This window comes from Theropithecus gelada, chromosome 13 (assembly GCF_003255815.1).
Source record: "Theropithecus gelada isolate Dixy chromosome 13, Tgel_1.0, whole genome shotgun sequence".
NCBI classification, from domain to species: domain Eukaryota; kingdom Metazoa; phylum Chordata; class Mammalia; order Primates; family Cercopithecidae; genus Theropithecus; species Theropithecus gelada.
Genome location: NC_037681.1, coordinates 18,734,199 through 18,755,796, shown reverse-complemented (window position 1 = coordinate 18,755,796; position 21,598 = coordinate 18,734,199). Strand labels below are relative to the sequence as shown.

General features: G+C 43.2%; 1 protein-coding gene and 1 pseudogene across 1 annotated transcript in view; both read left to right on the top strand.

Moving 5' to 3' along the window:
* Nucleotides 1-21,598, top strand: part of VWA3B (von Willebrand factor A domain containing 3B) — a 238,457-nt gene that overhangs the window by 103,349 nt on the left and 113,510 nt on the right. Inside the window, exons 9-12 of the mRNA XM_025353936.1 lie at nt 1,296-1,492; nt 8,333-8,487; nt 13,143-13,281; nt 14,340-14,471. Of these exons, the coding sequence (XP_025209721.1) occupies nt 1,296-1,492; nt 8,333-8,487; nt 13,143-13,281; nt 14,340-14,471 (623 nt within the window). The remainder of the gene's footprint in view (nt 1-1,295; nt 1,493-8,332; nt 8,488-13,142; nt 13,282-14,339; nt 14,472-21,598) is intronic.
* LOC112605263 overlaps nt 14,823-21,598 on the top strand; it is a 14,353-nt pseudogene continuing 7,577 nt past the window's right edge.

Sequence of the window (21,598 nt, the reverse complement as noted above, 5' to 3'; positions counted from 1 at the left end):
AAGGTGAGTTGTCCTAGATACGGCACATGAGGTCTCTGAGCCTGCAGGGTGGAATGCCAGGCTGTGAGTCAGGACACACTCACCAAGGTGACAAGGGAGCTTCATGGGAGGCGGCCTGCTAGCCTTTGTGGGCTGATCACCTCCACCTCATCGCTTCTGTTTCCACCACGTTACAAAGCACATTCACATGCCCCTTCCTTCCTTCCTTCCTTCCTTCCTTCCTTCCTTCCTTCCTTCCTTCCTTCCTTCCTTCCTTCCTTCCTCCCTTCCTTCTCTTTCTTTCTATTCTTTCTTCTCTCTCTCCTTCCTCCCTCCCTTCTTTCTTTCTTTTCTTTTCTTTTCTTTCTTTCTTTCTTTCTTTCTTTCTTTCTTTCTTTCTTTCTTTCTTTCTTTCTTTCTTTCTTTCTCTTTCTTTCTCTCTCCTTCCTTCCTTCTTCCTTTCTTCCTTTCTTCTCTCTCTCTCTTTCTTTCTTTCTATCTTTTTTGATGGAATCTTGCTCTGTTGCCCAGGCTGGAGTGCAGTGGTACAATCTCGGCTCACCACAACCTCTGCCTCCCGGGTTGAAGCAATTCTCCTGCCTCAGCCTCCCAAGTAGCTGGGATTACAGACACGTGCCACCACACCCGGCTAATTTTTGTATTTTTAGTAGAGATGCGGTTTCGCCTTGTTGGCCAGGTGGTTTCAAACTCCTGAGCTCAGGTAATCCACCTGCCTTGGCCTCCCAAAGTTCTGGGATTACAGGTGTGAGCCACCGCGCCTGACTTCATATAACTTTTCTCACTTGATGGCTGCAGTTTACCTAGGAAGACCAAGCAAATACTATCCTCCAGCTGCAGGTGAAGAATCCTGCCTGAGCTAAGAGAGGTCAGGTGGAGTGACTCCCCCAAGTTTGAGCAACTTGCCCAAGCTCGTAGGTGATGGAGCCAGGACTTGAAGCCAGAGCTTCTGACTCCATCCTTACACATACATGGCTCCTGACACACAGCCTTGGTCTACTGGTCACCTCCGCCCAGGCGTGGGGCCAGTCAACTTAGGGAGGGGAGGAAGTGAAATAAAAAATAACCCTGCTTTGCAGTCTTTTGAATTATTAGGTTGTTGCAAAAGTAATTGCGTTTTTGCCATTAAAAGCCTAATAATTCTTTGCCAGTCCTGCTTTTGGAAAGCTGTTTTCTGAAATGAAACATGGGCTTTGTGGTCCAATAAAGAACACGTTCCAAGTTGGTCAATATTAAGTTGGGGATGTAAGATGAATGGCTCATGCCGGACGCGTGGCTGACGAGCTGTGATTCTACAGAGTCAGAAACAACCTCTGCTGAGATTGCATCGGATCCAGAAGACACCTGGGACTCTAAGACGTGGCTGCAGAAATATGGCTTGAAGGCCCAGAAGCTATCCTTGTACGACGTCCTTGCCGACTGCTCTTTCCGCCACGCTGATGGGGTCGTGGATATAAAAGCCAAACCGGAGGATGAGTCTGTGCAGACCAGCGCGGTAGGTGAAGTGCACTCCTGGGAGGGGCTGTGGCCTCCCCTCAAGCCCTGGGTGGGTGAGGCCTCCCTCAGGTCAGAAGGTGGGCAAGGGGCAGCAGGGAGAGAAACCAGCTTGAGTTTCTGTGAAGAAGGGGATTCCTCTGTTTCCCTCCTCACCCTTCTCCAAAGGGCATCTCTGGGAGTGGAGATCAAGGCTGGGAACGAGTTCTAGACATCAGTGAGTTGTAGATAAGCCAGGGACTGGGCTTGGAGAAATCAGGCATTATGAGTCTCAGAATTATTCAACATTATGCAAATAGAGAAGCCCTTTGTTCCCCCGTATTGAATGGAAAAGAGAAATTGCTGGTGAGTGCAGCAGGAGTGTCTGTGGTCCTCTTGTGTTTTCCCTCATTTTTCCAGTGACTGTCAGCCAGCATACAGTGCAATCCCAGCAAATACGGAATCAGATTCTCCAAAGGGCTATAGCCATGAAAAACTTTGAAAGCTGCAGTTCCATTGTGGGTTTTGTAGGAATACAGCTTCTCCTAGTGCCCGACTCCAGCTCCCAGTGAAGGACAGTGCTGGACAGCAGTGCTGCCTAAACTCCAGCATCATGCATATGAGTCAGTAGGTCCGAAATGGGGCTCAAGAATTTGCATCCATAGCAATCCCCAGGAGATGCTAGCGCTGCTGGTCCAGGGGCCACACCTTGAAAAGCAGAGAGATGTAGAACAGGAGCCAGAAGATGAGGTATCAAAGGTTTAGGAGCGTGGAAAGACTAAGAAGTGTCCCAATAGGAAACAGAAATGAGGATAAAATGAACATGGCAGATCTGCAAAACCAAAGGAAGGCTCTTTCAGGAGGTGGCAAAGTCCCAGGTACACGCTGTGAAGTGAACCTAAAATGCAAGCCCAGGGCGGACAGGCAGGTGACCGGCGGGTGACCGCAGCCCAGAGGAGACACCTGGGAAAGAAAATCAAGGCCCCCCTCAAATACAGTGTCACCTCATGTATTCTCGAAGGCTCTGATTCAATGTCAAGGTCATTACTGAGATGCTGGAACTCCAGTGGAGGTGGAACTCCAGTCCTGTTGCCACTTGTTATTAGGCTGGCCAGCCACTGACCCCCACGTGCCCTCCATGGAAAGGGCACTGTCCTTCGGGGCTGTGGGAGCCACACCACATTGTGTTCTTCCCCTTCGCTGCTGTGCATTTATGACAAACTGCACGGAGGAAAATATAAAAACTGAATTAGAAAAATGCGGAATTGACGCAACTTGTTTCCTGGCTTACCCTAGGATGCGGGGTCATTGCTACGGTGCAGGGAAAATCTCATTTGTGGGTTTCCTCCCCCAGCACAGTTTTCTGGTTCTGTAGACATTATTCAGTAATGTTCAGCAAATCATACATAACTAAACTTTCATTTTAAAAATAGGCCAGGCGCGGTGGCTTACATCTAGAATCCCAGCACTTTGGGAGGCCAAGGCGGGCAGATCACGTGAGGTCAGGAGTTTGTGACCAGCCTGGCCAACATGGTGAAACCCCGTCTCTACTAAAAATACAAAAATTAGCCAGGCATGGTGGCACGTGCCTGTAATCCCAGCTACTTGGGAGGCTGAGGCAAGAGAATCGCTTGAACCCAGGAGTCAGAGGTTGCAGTGAGCCGAGATTGCGCCATTGCACTCCAGCCTGGGCGGCAGAGGGAGACTTTGTCTCAAAATAAAATAGAATAAATACATTAGACCCTGGATATTTCAAAATATTAATCCCCATCAATTTGAACATAGCTTACTGCAAACTGATGACAATGCAGTATATTCAAGCTAGCTCTAATACTGATCACCTCCTAACTCTTGTCCATTTTAAATGAAATTTTACAGGACCACTTTGAATAATTTGGCTTACAAGAGGGAATTTTACCTCATTTTTTTGTGCTAGTCAAGTATATTATGGTAAAGATTGAGAATTGTCAATCTACCTGTTTATTATTATTATTATTTTTACAAATACTGATGAGAAAGGAACAGTTTTATTTTTAGTCTTTGGGACTACATACTGAAACTGGATTCACACCTAAAATTGTGACGTGTGTAAAGTAGGCAGAAAATAAGGCTGTGAAATAGGTAAATTATTTAGGGTTCCCCCGACTCCCACTGGGCAAGTTTTATTTAACAATAAAAACTGGTTTATAGTAACAGACCCAGGAAAACTCATTAACACAGGCATGGATGGCTGAAAAGGCCTTGTTATGTAGCAGTTCAAAGACTTGAACAATTGGGAGGAGGAGACAAGCAAGCATTTCTAATAAGGGAATTTCAGGCCAAGCCTGAGAACCTGATATTTCGGGCATCCCTGAAACCACACTGCATGCTTGGTTGCTTGAGCTTGTGCACAAAACCAGGCCTGATGTTCAAAGACCCATTCTTGTCTCTTCGTCTATTTTTCAAACAAATATTTATGGAGCCCCTGCTACGTACCAGTCCATGTGATGTGGCGGAAGGCACACTGGATATGGAAGGAGACGTTCTAGGTATCAGTGCTGCTTCTACTAGTTAGTGACAATGAGACGTTGAACAAATCATGTGACTTCTTTGAGCTTCACGCTTCCTATTCGTGAAATGGGTAAAGTGCACAGGAGATGCCCCATAGGTGTTGCCTTTCCTTGTTTCTGCACTACAAACACTGCGAATCAGAACTGAGCATTTATGGAGTGCTTTTGTGCTTCATATACAAGGTAAACATTTGTGCTCTCATTTTACACAGGAGAGAACAGTCGCAGGAGCCGCGAGAGGTTAGGTAACTTGCTTGAGGTTGACCTTGTGGCAGACGGAGGCAGGGTTTGAACTCGGGTCCCCCGGGCTTTCACACTGCGCCTTTCCCGTTCTGCCACGCTGTGCCTGACGCAGAACCTGTCTCTCTGTGGTGTGTGGTCTGGCGGTTTTCCACTGGGCTGTGCGTGAGGCACGCTCGGGAAATGCCCCGTGATGGGGATGTGGTGAGCACGAGAGACAGGACACCTTTTCCTTTCCGTCGTTGCAGGGCAGCAGAGGTGTGGTGCCACCCCCGCCTGCCTTGGGAGCATAGGACGGATCTCATCATGCCCTCCAACCTCTTTCTGCCTTTTCTGGCTGATCTCCATGCAGTTAACTGTACTGGCAGAAACTGGAGGAAAACAGCCACAGTGCAATGCCTGGTTTCACTGTAAATTCCTGCCCGCTAATGTCAGTGGATATTTTGTGCTGCCCAGCAGTCCATTCAGTCCACTTGTTCTCACCAGTCACCACTGGACTCAGGAATTCTCATTGCCACGGGGCTCTGAACGTCCCTTTTCTGACCCCACTCCACCCCTCTCTGACTCCTAAAATCCCTCCACTGCACCCTCTGGGCACATCATCAGCAAACCTCTGATCGCCTCCAGGCCTCTGAAACTTTCCCACTGGATGCTTATCGGGGCTTCTCCCTGAGAGGCCTTCCCTGCAGCCCTCTGGAGTGGGGGCTGGTTTCTCTCCCGTTCCCTTTGGACCTGTGGCCCCGGGGTGGGTGGTGGCCTCCTTGCTCCTCTTCACACTGTGTCACTGAAGACATCTCTTGTAGCTGTCACTTACTGAGCTCACCCTCGTCAGCCCTCAAGATTACCGGGCTTCTGTCTTGCTTTCATTGGCTCCAACACCTGCTTTAGTTCATAGTGACTTCAGTCCTGTATGGAGGACCTTTCCAATACCCCAGCCTCTCATTTCTTTGACCTTCTCTTCCCCGATGACTTCCTCCCCAACTCCATCTCTACCACTCCTGCCTTAGGCATGCCCTTGGCCTTGTCATTATAAATAACTGTGTAATAATAACCCACATCCTCAGTTCCAAATGACCCCGTCTAACCAGTCATCTGTAGGTTGTTTATTCTCTTGTGCTATTCCCACCCATCTGTCTATTCCCACCCGTCTGTCTAGTCCCACCCATCTGTCTGTTCCCACCCATCTGTCTATTCCCACCCATCTGTCTATTCCCACCCATCTGTCTAGTCCCACCCATCTGTCTATTCCCACCCATCTGTCTATTCCCACCCATCTGTCTAGTCCCACCCATCTGTCTAGTCCCACCCATCTGTCTAGTCCCACCCATCTGTCTCCTCCACCAGGATATACGAGTTACTATTTCTACCACCTCCTCTCTGTCCTCTCTATCCTCCCATGCATCCTCAACCAATTTCCCCTTAAACTATTGCATTCATCTGGCAAAACCCCAGATTTAACCCTGGCTAAATCCAACTTTCCGCCTTTTCTGGCTTATCTCCATGCAGTTAACTGTACTGGTAGAAACTGGAGAAAAACAGTCACGATGCAATGCCTGGTTTCACTGTAAATTCACGCCCACTAATGTCAGTGGATCTTTTGTGCTGCCCAGCAGTCCACTCAGTCCCTCGCTGGCTTCCCTCTCCTCCTGAAACACCCAGCACCTTCCGCTCCACACTCACTACACTCACTCTCCGCAGGTGAGCCGGCCTCCCATGCCGTGAACATCAACGGGAGCGTCACGAGCTTCTGCCTCCACGTCTCAGCCCCCCGTGTCTGCCATCTACCTGTATCTCTCCCAGGCCGGATTGTCCTTGTCCTGTCTCAGGCTACTCCCTGCACGGGTACACGACTCTCTCTCCACTCATTTTATTCATTCTCCCTTTCTGCGTCGCAGCCTCCTATCGCCCCCGTTTCCAGATCATTCGCATCAGCACGCACACATTCCGCCGCTTCTCCCATCTTAAAAAGTTTTCTGATCCCACGTGTACCTCTGGCTGTGCCTCATGCCTCCGCTTCTTTTAGAATTCAATTCCTCAGTCGAGTTGCATACATTTCCTTCCTCTGCTTCTTCACTTCTCCTCCCATGCTCCTGGGACCTGCTTCCATCAGGCAGAACCCGCACCCCCTGCCCGCCCGCCAACTTCCACCTCGCCACCAAAACACATGTTTTGCAGAGATCCCTGAATTGCTAAATCCAGAGGTCCATTCTGTCTCTTTCTTATTTGACCTGTTAGTAAGTTGATCTAGTTGGTCACTTCCTTGAATTTTTTTTTTTTTTTTTCCAGAATATACACTGCTGGTTATCCTCCCACCTTGCTGGCTGTTCCTTTCTCAGTCTTCTTTGTGACTTCTCCACGTCCTTAACCTGTCGATGCCGGAGGACGTTGAGGTGCAGTGCTCTGATTGCTTCTCTGTCTACGCTCATTTCCCAGGTGGTCTCCTCCAGTCCCATGGCTTTTAATCCCCTGTGCATGCGGGCTGGTGACTTCACAATGTACCCCTCCAGTCCTGTGGCCTTCCCTGATCTCCCGACCACTGCCGTGCTGTTTGGATATCTAATAGGCACCTTGAACCTGAGACATCAGATGCTAAATCTTGATCTTTCCCATTCAGAGCTGCTCTTCCACAACCTTCCTCCTATCAATTGATTGCAACTCCACCCTTTCAGGTCCCGGCCTGAAAACCTCAGGGTCGTGCCTGACTCCTCTCTTTTCTCGCATGCGCACATCTGATCTCTCGGTGAACACTGTCGGTTCTGTTTTCAGAACGTGCCTGTCATTCAGGATCTGACCACTTCTTACCATGACCTTGGCTGCCCAGGGCCATGCAACTCCGTGACCTTCTGGCTCTTTGCTTCTGCCCTTGGTCCTTGGCCGTCCAGTCTGCTTTCCAGAGTAACCGCTGTAAAGCTGTGAAACCATAAATCAGGTGTGTCGCTGCTCTCATGAAAGCCCTGGGAGGAGTCCTTTTTCACTCAGAGCAAAAGCCAGCTCATTTCCGACAGCTGTCAGGCTTTACAGGACCTGCTCCTGGCCCTCCTCTTCGTGTGTCCCGGCTTCTCTCACTCTCTCTTCCCTCTATCCCTTTTCTTTGGCAATATTAGCCTTCCTAAAATTCGACAAGCATGCCGGGCAAATTCCCACCTCGGGCCTTTGCTCTTGCTGTGTCCTCGGACCTCCTCCCGGCCTCCCCATGACCACACTCCGTTCCTCCAGGCCTTCTCTCCTGGTTCACTGTCTCTGGGAGGCTTTCCCTGCGAGGTTCCAACTTTTCCCGTCCCTCCCCTCTTTCTCTGCTCTCTGCTCTTCCTCCTTGCCTTACTCTGCGTGTCATCCTCTGACCTGGTGTGTCGTGATTTGCTTATTACTGGGCTCCCCTCCTGCACTGTGAGCTCCGAGAAGGCAGGGGTTTGGTCGTTGTGTGTGTTTGTATTCCTGGTGTCTAGAAGGTCTCCCAGCGGAGGAGCACTGGGTGAGCGCCCGTGGGCCGAGTGATAGAGGCCGACTGAGGAGGGCTCGCTCCGTCTGTCCCGGTGGAGGGCGCTAGATGTGCAGTGGGGTTCTTGGTGGGAGAAGAGGATTCGTGAGAGTCTCAGTCCCGCTTCCTCCAGAATGGTCTCCCTGTCTGTCTAGTCCACTGTGAGCTCTGTTGCTCTCTCTTCTTTACCAGGACTTGCCAGGTCCTTACTGTCTCAGCCCAGTGCTAGGGACTGAGTATCTAATTCTCCGCATTGCGCGCTCTCTCTCTCTCTCTCTCTCTGCACGTGTGTGTGTGTGTGTGTGTGTGTGTGTTGTGTGTGTGTCGATGGGGGGTGTCTCTACGCTGGAATCGTTAGCTTTTCTGGGGCACACGTGTGATCGCATGTATCTTTCTTGCCCATGTTCATGACACCTAGTGCAGGGCTCCATAGGAAGCGGGCAGCGGAACATATTTGGTTGAACTAACAAAGGAATGACTGACGGTAGAGTGAGTGCTAAGAGCCATTTGAATACGACAGAGCTGGAGGTGCCATCTGGACGCTCTTCTCTTTGGACAGTTTCTGAGTGGCCTCTGTCCTTTGTCCTCTCCTTAGGAGACCAACAAGAAGACAGTCCATGCAAAATATTGCAGCAGGTTTGTCCATGCTGCCTGGAAGGACGGGAGCTTGGTCCACGTGAACATTACCAGAGAGAAGTGCAGGTGGTACAGTGAGAGAATCCACACAGCCCTGGCCCGGATCCGAAGGAGGTTGGTGTTATTTGCAGGAAGATACAAGTGGTCTCCTCGCTCTGGAAATTCTCATCTGCTTGATCTTTTTTCCTCCCTTTTATTTTTAGTTGACACAAAATGATTTTGTACCTGTTTATGTGATACAGAGTGATATTTAGGTGTGTGTATACAATGTACCAAGATAAATCAGGGTAACTCACCCGTCCATCACCTCCAACATACATCATTTCTGTGTGTTGTGAACATTCAAAATTCTCTCAAATTTGGGAGGCCGAGACGGGCGGATCACGAGGTCAGGAGATCGAGACCATCCTGGCTAATTCGGTGAAACCCCGTCTCTACTAAAAAATGCAAAAAAACTAGCCGGGCGGGTTGGCGGGCGCCTGTAGTCCCAGCTACTCGGGAGGCTGAGGCAGGAGAATGGTGTAAACCCGGGAGGCGGAGCTTACAGTGAGCTGAGATCTGGCCACTGCACTCCAGCCCGGGCGACAGAGCGAGACTCCGTCTCAAAAAAAAAAAAAAAAAAAAAAAATTCTCTCATTTAGCTTTTTAAAAAAATATACACTAAATCGTAGCTGACCATATTGACCCTCCAGAGCTGCAGAATACCAGAGCTTGTTCCTCCTGTCTAGCTAAACTTTGGTATTCGCTAACCAACCTCACTATCCTCTCTCTCTACCTTTCCCAGCCTCTAATACAGTTCTGCTCACTACCTCCATACGCTCAGATACTTTTAGCTCCCACACATGAATGAGAACATGTGGCATTTATCTTTCTGTGCCTGACTTAATTTGCTTAACATAGTGTCCTGTAGGCTCACCCGTGCTGCTGCGAATGACAGAATTTTATTCTTCGGTATGGTTCAGTAGTACTCCATGGTGTATATACACCAGTAAAAGCTCAACTGAGAGAAAGTGCCAACAAACATTGTTAAGTCAAGGTTGCCATCTGATGGTTTGCTGATAGCCTTGTTCAAAAAAAAAGGGGGTGGTTTGGATTCAGATCCCAGCTGCCTTGATGCCAGTGCAGTTTATCGAGAACAGCAAGCCAACGTGTAGCTATCACACTGGCCACACATTGCTGTAGGAGGCTGAGGAATGCTTCCGTTTCATACTCACATTCTTCTCTAGGCCACGTGTGTATTGCCCACTGTGTTATACCTTTCCTCTGTACTCTTTAGCTGCCTCTCACAGATTTTGATATATTGTATTTCATGTTCAATCACCAGAATATTTTCTAATTTTCTCCATCATTTCTTCTTTGACTAAAGGGTTATTTAGAAATGTATTGTTTAGGCCGGGTGCAGTGACTCAAGCCTGTAATCCCAGCACTTTGAAAGGCCGAGGGGGCTGGATCAGGAGGTCAGGAGTTCGAGACCAGCCTGGCCAACATAGTGAAACCCTGGCTCTACTAAAAACACAAAAATTAGCTGGGCATGGTGGTGGGCACCTGTAATCCCAGCTACTTGGGAGGCTGAGGCAGGAGAATTGCTTGAACCCAGGAGGCGGAGCTTGCAGATCACACTACTACACTCCAGCCCAGGTGACAGTGCGAGTCTCTGTCACAAAAAATAAAATAAATAAAATAAAAAGAAAGTGTTGTTTGCTTCCCAAATATTTGTGGATTTTCCTGATAGTTTTTGTTACTGATTTCTGTTTTAATTTCACTGTGAACAGAGAAATAGTGTGTGATTCAATTCTTATAAATTTATTGGGACCTGTTTTGTAGTACAGATTTTGGAAAAAAAACATGGTTTTGTTGGGTGGAGTATACTACAGGCATCAATTAGCTCAAGTTGGCTGATAGTGTCGTTCAAGTCTTTCATATTATTACTGATTTTCTCTAGTTGTTCCATAAATTACTGAGAAAAGAGTGTTGAAATCTCCAACTATAGTCTTCAATTTTCATTTCAGTTCTTTTTTTTCTCCATGTATTTTGACGCTCTATTAATAGTTGCATGTACATTTAAGATTGTTACGTTCTCTTGATGAACCAATTGCTTTGTAATTAGGAAATGCCCGTTTTATATCTCTGGTAATATTCCTTGTTCTGAAATTTACTTTGATAGCAGTTTAGCCACCCTACATTTTTTTTTTCTATCATCTTTACTTGTCTGCATCCTATATTTAAATGGATTTCTTACAGACACAAGATACATAATTATATATGAGCATTGTTTTATTAATCCAACCTTACAATCTTTGCCTTTTAATTGGAGTGTTAAGATCATTTACGTTTAATGTGATTATTGATTTGATACGATTTAAATCAAATATTTTGCTATTTGTTTTCTGTTCTCTTTTTACTCATTTTTTGCCTTCTTTTGTTTGAGTATTTTTTATTATTACATTTTATCTCCACTATTGTCTTATTAGCTCTACCTCTTTGTTCTGTTTATCTGATGTGTGTATGTGACTCTTTAGGATTTACAATATGCATCTTAGCAGTCACCCTACAAATAATATTATATCCCTTCATGTATATTATAGGAATCTTACAACTTTCACTCCCACTTCCGTCCTTTCTATTATTGTACACTTTACTTCTACACATGCATTACACTATACATTCAGTCAATTGTCTTGTAACTAGTTTAAAAACTAGGATAGATGTATTTTATATTTAACCACATATGTGATATTTCTGTTGCTTTTTACTCCTTTGTATGGATCCACATTTCCGTTTGACATCATTTTTTTTCCACCTGAAGAAGTTTATTCATATTTCTGGTAGTGCAGGTCTATTGGTGATGAATGAGCTGTTTCAGTCTGAAAAACTCTTTAATTTACCTTTATTTTTGAATGATGTGTTTGCTAAGCATAGAACTCTGGTTTTACAGTTCTATCTTTCAGTACTTTGAAAATCCTTCTCCACCGTCTCCTGGCTTGCATGATTTATAAGAAGGCTCCTGTCATATTTTTGTTTGTTCCTCCACACATAATGTCTTTGATGCTTTTAAAATTTTTCTATTTATCTCTAGATTTGATCAATTTTATTGTGATATGCCTGGGTGTAGTTTTATTTTTCTTCTTCTTGGGTTCTTTGAGCTTCTTGGATCTGTAGGTGCATTGTTTCAATAAAAATTAAAACATTTTGGTCATATTTTTTCAAGTATTTTTTCTGCCTCCCCCTCTCTTCTCCTCCTTCTACTTTGATTACACACATGTCAGACTCCTTGATATTGTTCCACGGGCCACTAATTCTCTCTGATGAAAGTGCTTTTGTCTTTTTTCTCTCTGAGTTTAACTTTGAATTGTTTCCTTTGCTTTGTCTTTTATTCCCTAATCTTTTCTTCTCCTAATGTCTAATTTACTATTAATACCATGCAGTGTATTTTAAATTTCATGTATTGTATCTCTCTACAAGTTTTATTTGGGTCTATTTAAATATCTTCCATTTCTCTCCTCGTTCTGTTTATACTCTACCTTTTTGACCATATGGATTATATTTGTAATAGCTGTGTAACATCCTTCTCGGCTAATTCTATCATCTGTATCATTTTGGGATCTGTTTCTGTTGATCAATTTTTCTTCTGGTTATGGATCATATTTTCTTGCTTCTTTGTATACCTGGTAATTTTTTTATTGGATACCAGACGTTTTAACTTTACATTGTCAGGTACTAGATTTCACTGTATTTTTATATATGTTTTTGATGCAGTTAAGTTACTTTAAACCAGTTTGATCTCTCTAGGAGTTGCTTTTCAATTACGTTAGAGTAGATCCAGGGTAGCTTTTAGTCCAGGGCTAATTTGATCCTACTACCAAGGCAATACTCTTTCAAGAACGCTGCTTGGTGGCCCATGTATTAAGGAGGCTTTCCCACTCTGGCTGGTAGACGAACTGCTCCTAGCCGTGTGTGAGCTCTGAGGGGTTGATCCGCCTACTCCTCTGGTGATTTCTTCTTTGGCTTCAGTAGTTTCTTCACATGCATGCCTTGATCATTAGTTAGCCAAAATTTCGAGGACACCCTTCTGCAGATCTCTGGAGCATGTTCTCTCTCTCCCTTTCTCCTGTGCAGTAATGTCCTTTCAATATTTTGCCATTCAAATTTTAGTTTCTTAGCCTTTGCTGAACTCTGAACTCAATTCAGATATTTTTTCCATACTCTTTCCTTACCTCCACCCCACAGGCTTTGCCTGTGGCTATGAATTTCATGTATTTACATCCTGTGATGGGAACCTGATCATGGACCGCAGAAGCAGTCCTTCTCATACAGCCACCTGGGCCTTGGTTATTACAGAGCTCTGGGGCTGCTTGATGCTGTGCATAAGTTTCACTGAAGCTTCAGGAATGTGCTGGCTTTACTAGCTTGACTACAGTCAGCCAGATTAGAAGAACAGATAGTCTGAAGTCATAGCTGAGGTCCTCAAAATATCAGATGACTAGAAGTAATGTATTTTTGACTTTGGCACCCACATTGGATTTATTTTTCTGTCACATTGATTTTCTTCGTTTTGTTTTACTTGGCTTGATGGTGGGTAGTGCATCCTACAGCCCAAATGTAGGATTTTCTGCAGAAAAACCTCGAAGCGAATGATCCATTCACAGAAGGTTGGGTATAAACAACACAGCGCAGCTCTGTCCTCTGCAGATGCATCGTTAAGTTCTTGGGAAGATTCTCTTGTTGCCTGCAGGCTCTCACCATTCACTTTCAACCTACTTCCTGCCTAGAATTAAATGGCTACAGGATGGGAGTCAAAGCCTCTTTGGAAAATTGCGTAATGATTGCATCTACATTCTCATTGACACGTCTCACTCAATGAAGAGCAAACTGGACTTGGTGAAGGACAAGATCGTTCAGTTCATACAGGTTAGATGGAACTGTGGGTTCATGCATGTGGGGTTTTGTGTGTCATAAATGGGTCTCCACAAAGTATCATCTGTGATGGTTATGAGCAGTGGAGAGGGGCTTGTTGCACTAAAAAATTCCTAAGAAAGCCAAATTCAGAGAAATACTCCCTTTTGCTAGTTAAAGAATCATCAGTTCTCCTTTGCAAATAGACCCTATCTCTGGTGGATTCTTTCTGTCACACATGAGTTGCTTAAGGGAGTTGCTGTGTTCATTGTTTCAGATTTTCTCTGTCCTGAAATCTGTGGTATACACACACTTCCATTGTCTTCCAGATACTCCTCATCTTAGCACCTTTAATTTCAAATGTTTATTAGGGATGCTGTGTACCCCGGTGCATGGGAGGGGTGCAGGCTGGTGTTTAGAAGCTTCCAGTTCTTATTCTGCCTGTGCTGCCTCTGAGCTGTGTGAACTGAAGCAGGTTGCCCAAGTGCCCTAACTCCTAGTGTCCATACCTGTCAAATGGCATCACAGTACTGCTGTCAGTTCATAGTACTGATGTTAAGCATTATCCACAGAAATAATAGCCGGGAGTGTTTGAGAAATACAAAATGCACTTTTTAACTTAACAAAACTCTACAGGAGAAATATGAACAAGTGAATAAAGTTGTAACTGAATAATGGCTTTACCTAAATGATAATGACTGAAATGATGATGATGTTTTAGATTTGTTTTCTTCAAGCATATTGTATTTGGTGTGCTTATTTGGTATATCCCTAATGTTAGTATTAAAATCACTATTTAATATCACATTATATATATAAACTTTTACATATATGTGACATATAATATATATTCATATCATATATACATTTGTAAAGGTCTTCACACACAAACTGGATAAATTTTATTCAAATGCCCTTTATACTAGATAGGATATTCTCTATTGAATATAATTTTTTGCTTCTTAAACTGAAAATAGAGATCATTGTGATTAAAATATACCAAACTATGACCTACCCTAACCCTTTTTTACATGTGAGTGGTTTTATGGTTAAGTTGTCGTTGTCTCTTATAGGAACAGCTGAAATATAAAAGTAAGTTTAATTTTGTGAAGTTTGATGGTCAAGCAGTTGCTTGGCGGGAACAACTTGCCGAAGTCAATGAAGATAATCTGGAACAGGCTCAGTCCTGGATTAGAGACATGAAGGTAAGTTGGAGACTAAGCTGGGAGAAGCAGCATAGGAGTCTCTCACCTGTGCACTGAGTTCATTCACAGGACAGACGTTCTCGAGAGGTGTTTTGCACTCCCAGGATGGAAGTGGCTTAGCATGTAGACTTTTGTTTTGCTTGCAGTGGTCACATTATAATCCAACCTCATTTGTCAATATAAGGTGTAAATGAGCCTCTTCTTCTTGTCTATTCACAGTTCTCTATTTCCAGCTCCGCCCTTGGCTCAGGTTGAAACCCCCCTTATGAAAACACATTTCAAAACAGACTTTTTTTTTATACTCAGACATTCAGATTTTTTTCTTCTGAAATTTCATTATTGTTGCAAAAGATGTATTGCAGCCATTCTCATCAGTGGGCTTTGTTCAAAAGTAAGGAGCCTGTGGAAATATACAGTACAATCGGAGTGTTTAGGACTGACTGCAAGAAGAGAGCTAGGGCAGGAGAATATAGTAAGAAGGTGAAATCATTTCCTCAGAAGTGACTGCCCTTGGCATTTACACAGACTATTGGGAAGGATTTTCCTTGCCCTAAATTTTCTCATCTTGAACTTACCTTAATTTTGTATAGCATATAGCATTACAGCATTCCAATTATTTGAGGTACACTACAATTGAGACCAAGAGTTGTTCTTAAAAAGTCAAATATAGGAGGTGGACATAGTGGTGCACACCTGTAGTCCCAGCTCCTTGGGAGGCAGAGGTAGGAGGATTGTTTGAGCTCAGCAATTTGAGACCAGCCTGGGAAACATAGCAAGGCTCTGTATCTTTTTTTAAAAAGGCAAATATGTATCACAAACATCTTTAAAATAATTTAGTGCCTGAGTTTAGAGTCTTAGATTTGACAGAAAGTCACAAGTAGACATCGGCAGATCACTGAGATGCACTAGGGCTCCCTTGTGACTTGTTTTTAAAAATGGGAGGAGTAAATCTGTTCTATAAGAAATAATAATGCCTGTAAGATTTTAATTTAACTGGCCACCTTATCCTGGGAAATAGTGTTGAATTCATACCCAACTTGTTAAATTTCCAGGATTAACCAGTGAAGTTACTTGTGACATATGTTCTGTCCTTTTTTTTTTCTTTTTTTGGTTCTGTGCTTTTATGACAGAATAATAGGAAATACCTTGTTAACTCAGAGCCTACTAGTTTAGGGTTTATGATAACAAGATATTATCTATATAATCTCATTGGATAAAAACATCATTGGGTTCGCTTTATATAAAATCACTAATGAATAGAGTCAGCCATCTATTCAGATTTTAGCCATTTGGCTAAAATCATGTATTCCTATAAAGCATAATTCTGGTCTCCTTACAAATTTTCACTGATGCTCCCTTGCTGGCTTGTTGAATGTCCAAAATTCATTTTCAAAAGGACCAAGGATAAAGAAAATGTGGCATATATACACAATGGAATACTACACAGCTTAAAAAAGAAGGAAATCCTGTTATTTGCAACCACATGAATGAACCTGGAGGACATTATATTAAGTAAAATAAACCAGGCAGAGAAAGAAAAAATACCACATGATCTCACTTGTATGTAGAATCTAAAACTGTCAAACTTGTAGAAGCAGAGAGTAGAATGGTGGTTACCAGAGACTGGGAGCAGAGTGCCGGCTGGGGATGGGGAGATGTTGGTCGAAGGTACGTAGTTTCAGGTAGACAGGAGGAATAAGTTCTGGAGTACAGCATGGTAACTATAGTTAATAACAGTGTATTGTGTATTTGAAAATTGTCAAGAGAGTAGATTTTAAATGTTCTCACAACTCAAAAATATGTCAGGTGATAGATACGTTAATTGGCTTGATTTACTCATTCCACAGTGTATGCATGTATCAAAACATTACATTGTATACTGTAAATATATACAATTTTGTCAATTAAAAGTAAATTAATTTTTAAAAAATGATAATAAAGCCAAATTCTATTATTCTTTCGGCTGGTTTGGTCCAGTAATCAACCCGGTAGCACTCAGGGTGATCTGAGCCTGCTTTGTGCTGGTGTCCTGCAGCAGTAGGTCCCCAAACAAGCACAGCCATTCCTGAGGCCAGGGGAGCGCAAGCTGTGGTGGCGCCTGCCCAGTAGTTGAGGGGTAGGATGGGAGGAGCAGGTGCAAAACAGGCGCCATCCTCAGACCATGTTTCCCTGGGGTCTCTCTGTCTGGGTCTTCCCTGGCTTTGCCACCATCTTTTCAGCAGTAGGGTTTTCAACAAAAGACTATTGAGAATGGGCTCAGAGGGAAGAGCTGTTCTGTTTACCACCTGGAATATATTTCTGCTGCCCAAATCCTGTAAGAGGATTTTGTTTTGCTTTTAACATTTAAATTTGCAATAATTTTAGACTACCAAAAAGTTGCAAAAGTAGTACGGAGCGTTCACAGTTACCCTTCACCTAACTTTCTCCAATGTTCACCTCTAACATAGCCATGGTATAATTGTCAAACTGAGACATTCACAGGACACTATGAGCTAAATTACAGACTTTATTCAGCTTTCATCAGTTTTCCACTAATGTTCCTTTTGTGTTCCAAGATCCAGCCAAGGATCTCACACGACATTTAGTTGCAATGCCTCCTTAGTCTCTTCCAATCTGTGACAGTTCCTCAGTCTCTCCTTGTCTTTCGTGACCTTGACACTTTTGAAGAATACTATTCAGATTCTTCTGTAGAATGTCCTACAGTTTGATTTTGCCTGATGTTTTCTCATTATTAGATTGGGTTATGGATTTGGGGGAGGCGATACTCTTCCCAGTGGATCACCTGAAAGCACGCATGATGCCGATATGCTCTATGACCAGCAATGTTTACTTTGATCATTTGGTTAAGGTGACATCTGCCAGGTTTCTCCCGAAAAGTTACCTTTTTTTTCCCTTTGTAAACAATAAAAGTTTTGGAGGAGATGCTCTGAGGCTCTGCAAGTATCGTTTGTTCCTTAAGTTTTTGCCCACAATTTTAGCACTCAATGGTGGATCATCCTTACAACAATTATTACTGAGCTGAGGTGATTTTATATTTCCTCTATTCATTTTACATTTCTATATTGGAATTATTCTATAAGGAAAAGATTTCCCTTTCCCCCTTTTACTTATTCATTTATATATTTATTTCAATGTGGACTCATGGAAATTTATTTTATTCTTGGAGTTATAATCTAATACTATCGTTACTTATTTTGTTACTAAAATTTTGTTACTTTGGCCATTGGGAATTCTTTTATGCTGCCTCTAAATATTTAAATATGCATCCACCTTTTTTCCCCCTTTAGCATTTCTTGACTTTCTGTCACTATAAGATGTTTTATGATAATCTTATATTTTCGCAGCCCCAGCCCTGAAATCTACCACTACTCCAAGGAACCTTGGTTTCTCTTATTACAGAATGGTATTTAGAAACCAAGATCTGGACACCCAGGGGTGGTTACTGCTACTGGATTGTATCACTGCTTTTAGGCCCTCTCAGTGGACAGAGATAGAAATATGTAGACATAGAAAATATCTATATAATATATAGATATATATGATCATATCTATTAAATATATATTTCTATATCTACTCCATGTATCCACAAACATCTATGTTTATTTATCTGTATATCACTCTGTATTTATATTAAATAAGCAAACAAATCATACATTCATACTGATACCTCTAATTCCAACCCAGAGCCCAGGGTTCATTTGTAATGAACCTATTTGCATCTTCTTCAACCAGAAGAAACCTGATTCTCATTACCTATAACGTATTTACTTATATTTTCAACCCTACTGTACGTATAGGTTCAGTATTGCTAGTTCATACTCTACGAGAAACAAATTTATCAGCTATAGTGTTTGTATACAGCTTTTTTCTTCCACTTTAACGTTACAGTATCCATTCAAAAAACTGTCTTCCAGAGCTGTGAAGTCAGGTAACTTTCTTACCCAATCTCTTTAGCGTGCTTATGTCACTCATTAGCGACCCAGTTAGATGCATTGGCTCAGTTAGTCTGCATTTCACCTTGGTTTCCTCCACATCCTAGTTGAATCTTATTTTAATTTGCATACAGTAAAAAAACCCACACTCTTTTTGGTGATAGTTCATGGATATTGATAAATGCATGGAGTCATGTATCTCTACCACAGTACCAATGGGAACCCTTCTGTCACTCCCAAGTGTCCACATATGCCCCTTTGTCACCAACTCCCCTCCCTCCTGGCAACCACTGCTCTGTTTTTCTGTCTTTATAGCTTTTCCTTTTCCAGAATGTCCTATAAACAAAATCATACCATAGAACTTTTGGGTTCTAGCTTCTTTCACTTAATACACTTGACCCATGCCTGTAATCCCAGCACTTTGGGAGGCTGAGGCAGGCAGATCACCAGGTCAGGAGATCAAGACCATCGTGGCTAACATGGTGAAATCCTGTCTCTACTAAAATTACAAATAAAAATTAGCCAGGTGTGTTGGCGTGTGCCTGTAGTCCCAGCTACTCGGGAGGCTGACGCAGGAGAATGGCGTGAATCCAGGAGGCGGGGCTTGCAGTGAGCCGAGATTGCACCACTGCCCTCCAGCCTGGGCGACAGCACGAGACTCCATCTCAAAAAAAAAAAAGAAAAAAAAAAACAAGATTGAGTTTCTGGATATAAGAACTTTATCAGTTCTTATAAGTTCATCTAACTTATTTCATGAATCAAGACTTTATTCCCTTTTATTGATAAGTAGTGTTTTTATTAACGAGTAGTGCTTTATTGATGAGTATGGATGTAAAACTGTTTGTTTACCCATTCCTTGTTGAAGATTATCTGTGTTATTTCCTGTTTGGGGTTTCATACATAAAGCTGTGATAAATATTTGCCTACAGGTTTTTGTGTGAAAAGGTGTCGAGAACGGTGAAGAGTCTGAAATTTTACCTTACTTGCAAACTAATGTGGCTGCCGGGAGAACACCAAGGCTGTTGGGTCAGAGACAAATGACTTTATTACCCACAGCAAAAGCAGTAGCCAGAGCAGCAGCATTTTCTTGCACCTGCTCCCTGAGCCCCAATTCCCGCAGGGTGAAAACAATGAGGACCAGGCGACACTTGCTCGTACATTACGTGGTGTTAAAGGAGGGGGCCCTGGACTTAAGAAAACCAGATCTTCTATAATGGACTGTGAGCATGCCGGCCCTTCACTTCAGAGTTAGGTGTCATCTTTATACCAGACAATAAGCATGCCTACTCTTTGCTTTGAAGAGAGACAGTATTTCTGTTTTCCAAGGCTGTTCCCCATATCTACATCTTGAAAAGATAAACCAGAGCAGACAGCACGTCTGTTGCAAGATATGTAGAAATACATGGGACCCATGGGAAATGGTTTCCAACAATAAGTTTCACTTCATTTGAATATAAATAAATATCTAGAAGTGAGATTGCTGGCCAGTATGCGAAGCGTGTGTTTAACTTTATAAGAAACTGTCAAACTGTTTCCCACTGTGGCTGTACCGTTCTGCATTCCCATCAGCGATATATGAGAGTTACAATCACTTTACATCCTCTCCAGCTTTTGATGTTGTCAGGTTGTTTTATTTTAGACATTCTAATATGGCTGAAAGATGTCTCGTGGTATCCTATTGTAGTTTTAATTGCATTTACTTAACACTCATCTTTTCATGCTTATTAGCCATCTGTATGTATGTCTTCTTTGGTGAAGTATCTGTTCAGATATTTTGCCCATTTTTTAATTGGGTTGTTTGTTTTCTTAAGATTGAGTTTCCTCGGGCCAGGTGCAGTGGCTCACGCCTGTAATCCCAGCACTGTGGGAGGCCGAGGCAGGCAGATCATGAGGTCAGGAGATCGAGACCATCCTGGCCAACATGGTGAAACCCTGTCTCTATTAAAAATACAAAAAAATTAGCCGGGTGTGCTGGTGGGTGCCTGTAGTCCCAGCTACATGGGAGGCTGAGGCAGGAGAATGGCATGAACCCGGGAGGCAGAGCTTGCAGGGAGCCAAGATCATGCCATTGCGCTCCATGCACTCCAGCCTGGGCGACAGAACGAGACTTTGTCTCAGAAAACAAAACAAAACAAAACAAAAAAACAAAAACATTGAGTTTCTGGATATAAGAACTTTATCAGACTTACAATTTGCAACTATTTTCTCCCAATCTATGGCTTTTCATTACCTTAATAGAGTTTTTCACTGTGCATAAGTTTTTAATTTTCATGAAGTCCAAGTTGCCAAGTTTTCTTTACGGATTGTGCTTTTAGTCCCATAGCTAAACATATGGCTAAATCCAAGTCATGCAGATTTTCTCCTGTTTTCGTCCTCAAATGTAATGGTTTTACATTCTGTATTTAAGAATAGAGTACATTTTGAGTTCGTTTTTTTATAAGGTGTGAGGCAGGATTCAGCACCGTTTGTCTAAGTTGTCTCTCCCTCTGGAATTACCATTGCTTCTTGTCAAAAATCATTTGACTATATCTGTGTGGGTCTATTTTTGTTTCATTGGACTATTAATAGGTGTCTGTACTTCTACTAACATCACGCTGTCTTTATTATTGTGACTTTATGCTGAGTTTTGAAATCAGCTAACCTGAATCCTCTAGCTTTGTATTTCGCTTCGAGTTTTTTTGGCTGTTAAATAGTTCCTTTCACCTGCCTTGTAAATTTCTGAATCAGTTGTTGAAATCTACAAAACAGTACACTAGGATTTTGATTGAGATTGCCTTAAGTCCATAGATCAGATTCAAGAGAATTGACATCTAACACTGTGTACCTCTAAATTTATTTGGGTCTTTTTTGTTACTATTGTAAATAGTACTCTTTTTTTTTCTTTTTTTTTTTTTTTTTTTGAGACGGAGTCTCGCTCTGTTGCCCAGGCTGGAGTGCAGTGGCCGGATCTCAGCTCACTGCAAGCTCCGCCTCCCGGGTTTTTACGCCATTCTCCTGCCTCAGCCTCCCAAGTAGCTGGGACTACAGGCGCCCGCCACCTCGCCCGGCTAGTTTTTTGTATTTTTTAGTAGAGACGGGGTTTCACCGTGTTAGCCAGGATAGTCTCGAAGTGATCCGCCCGTCTCGGCCTCCCAAAGTGCTGGGATTACAGGCTTGAGCCACCGCGCCCGGCTTTTTTTTTTTTTTTTTTTTTT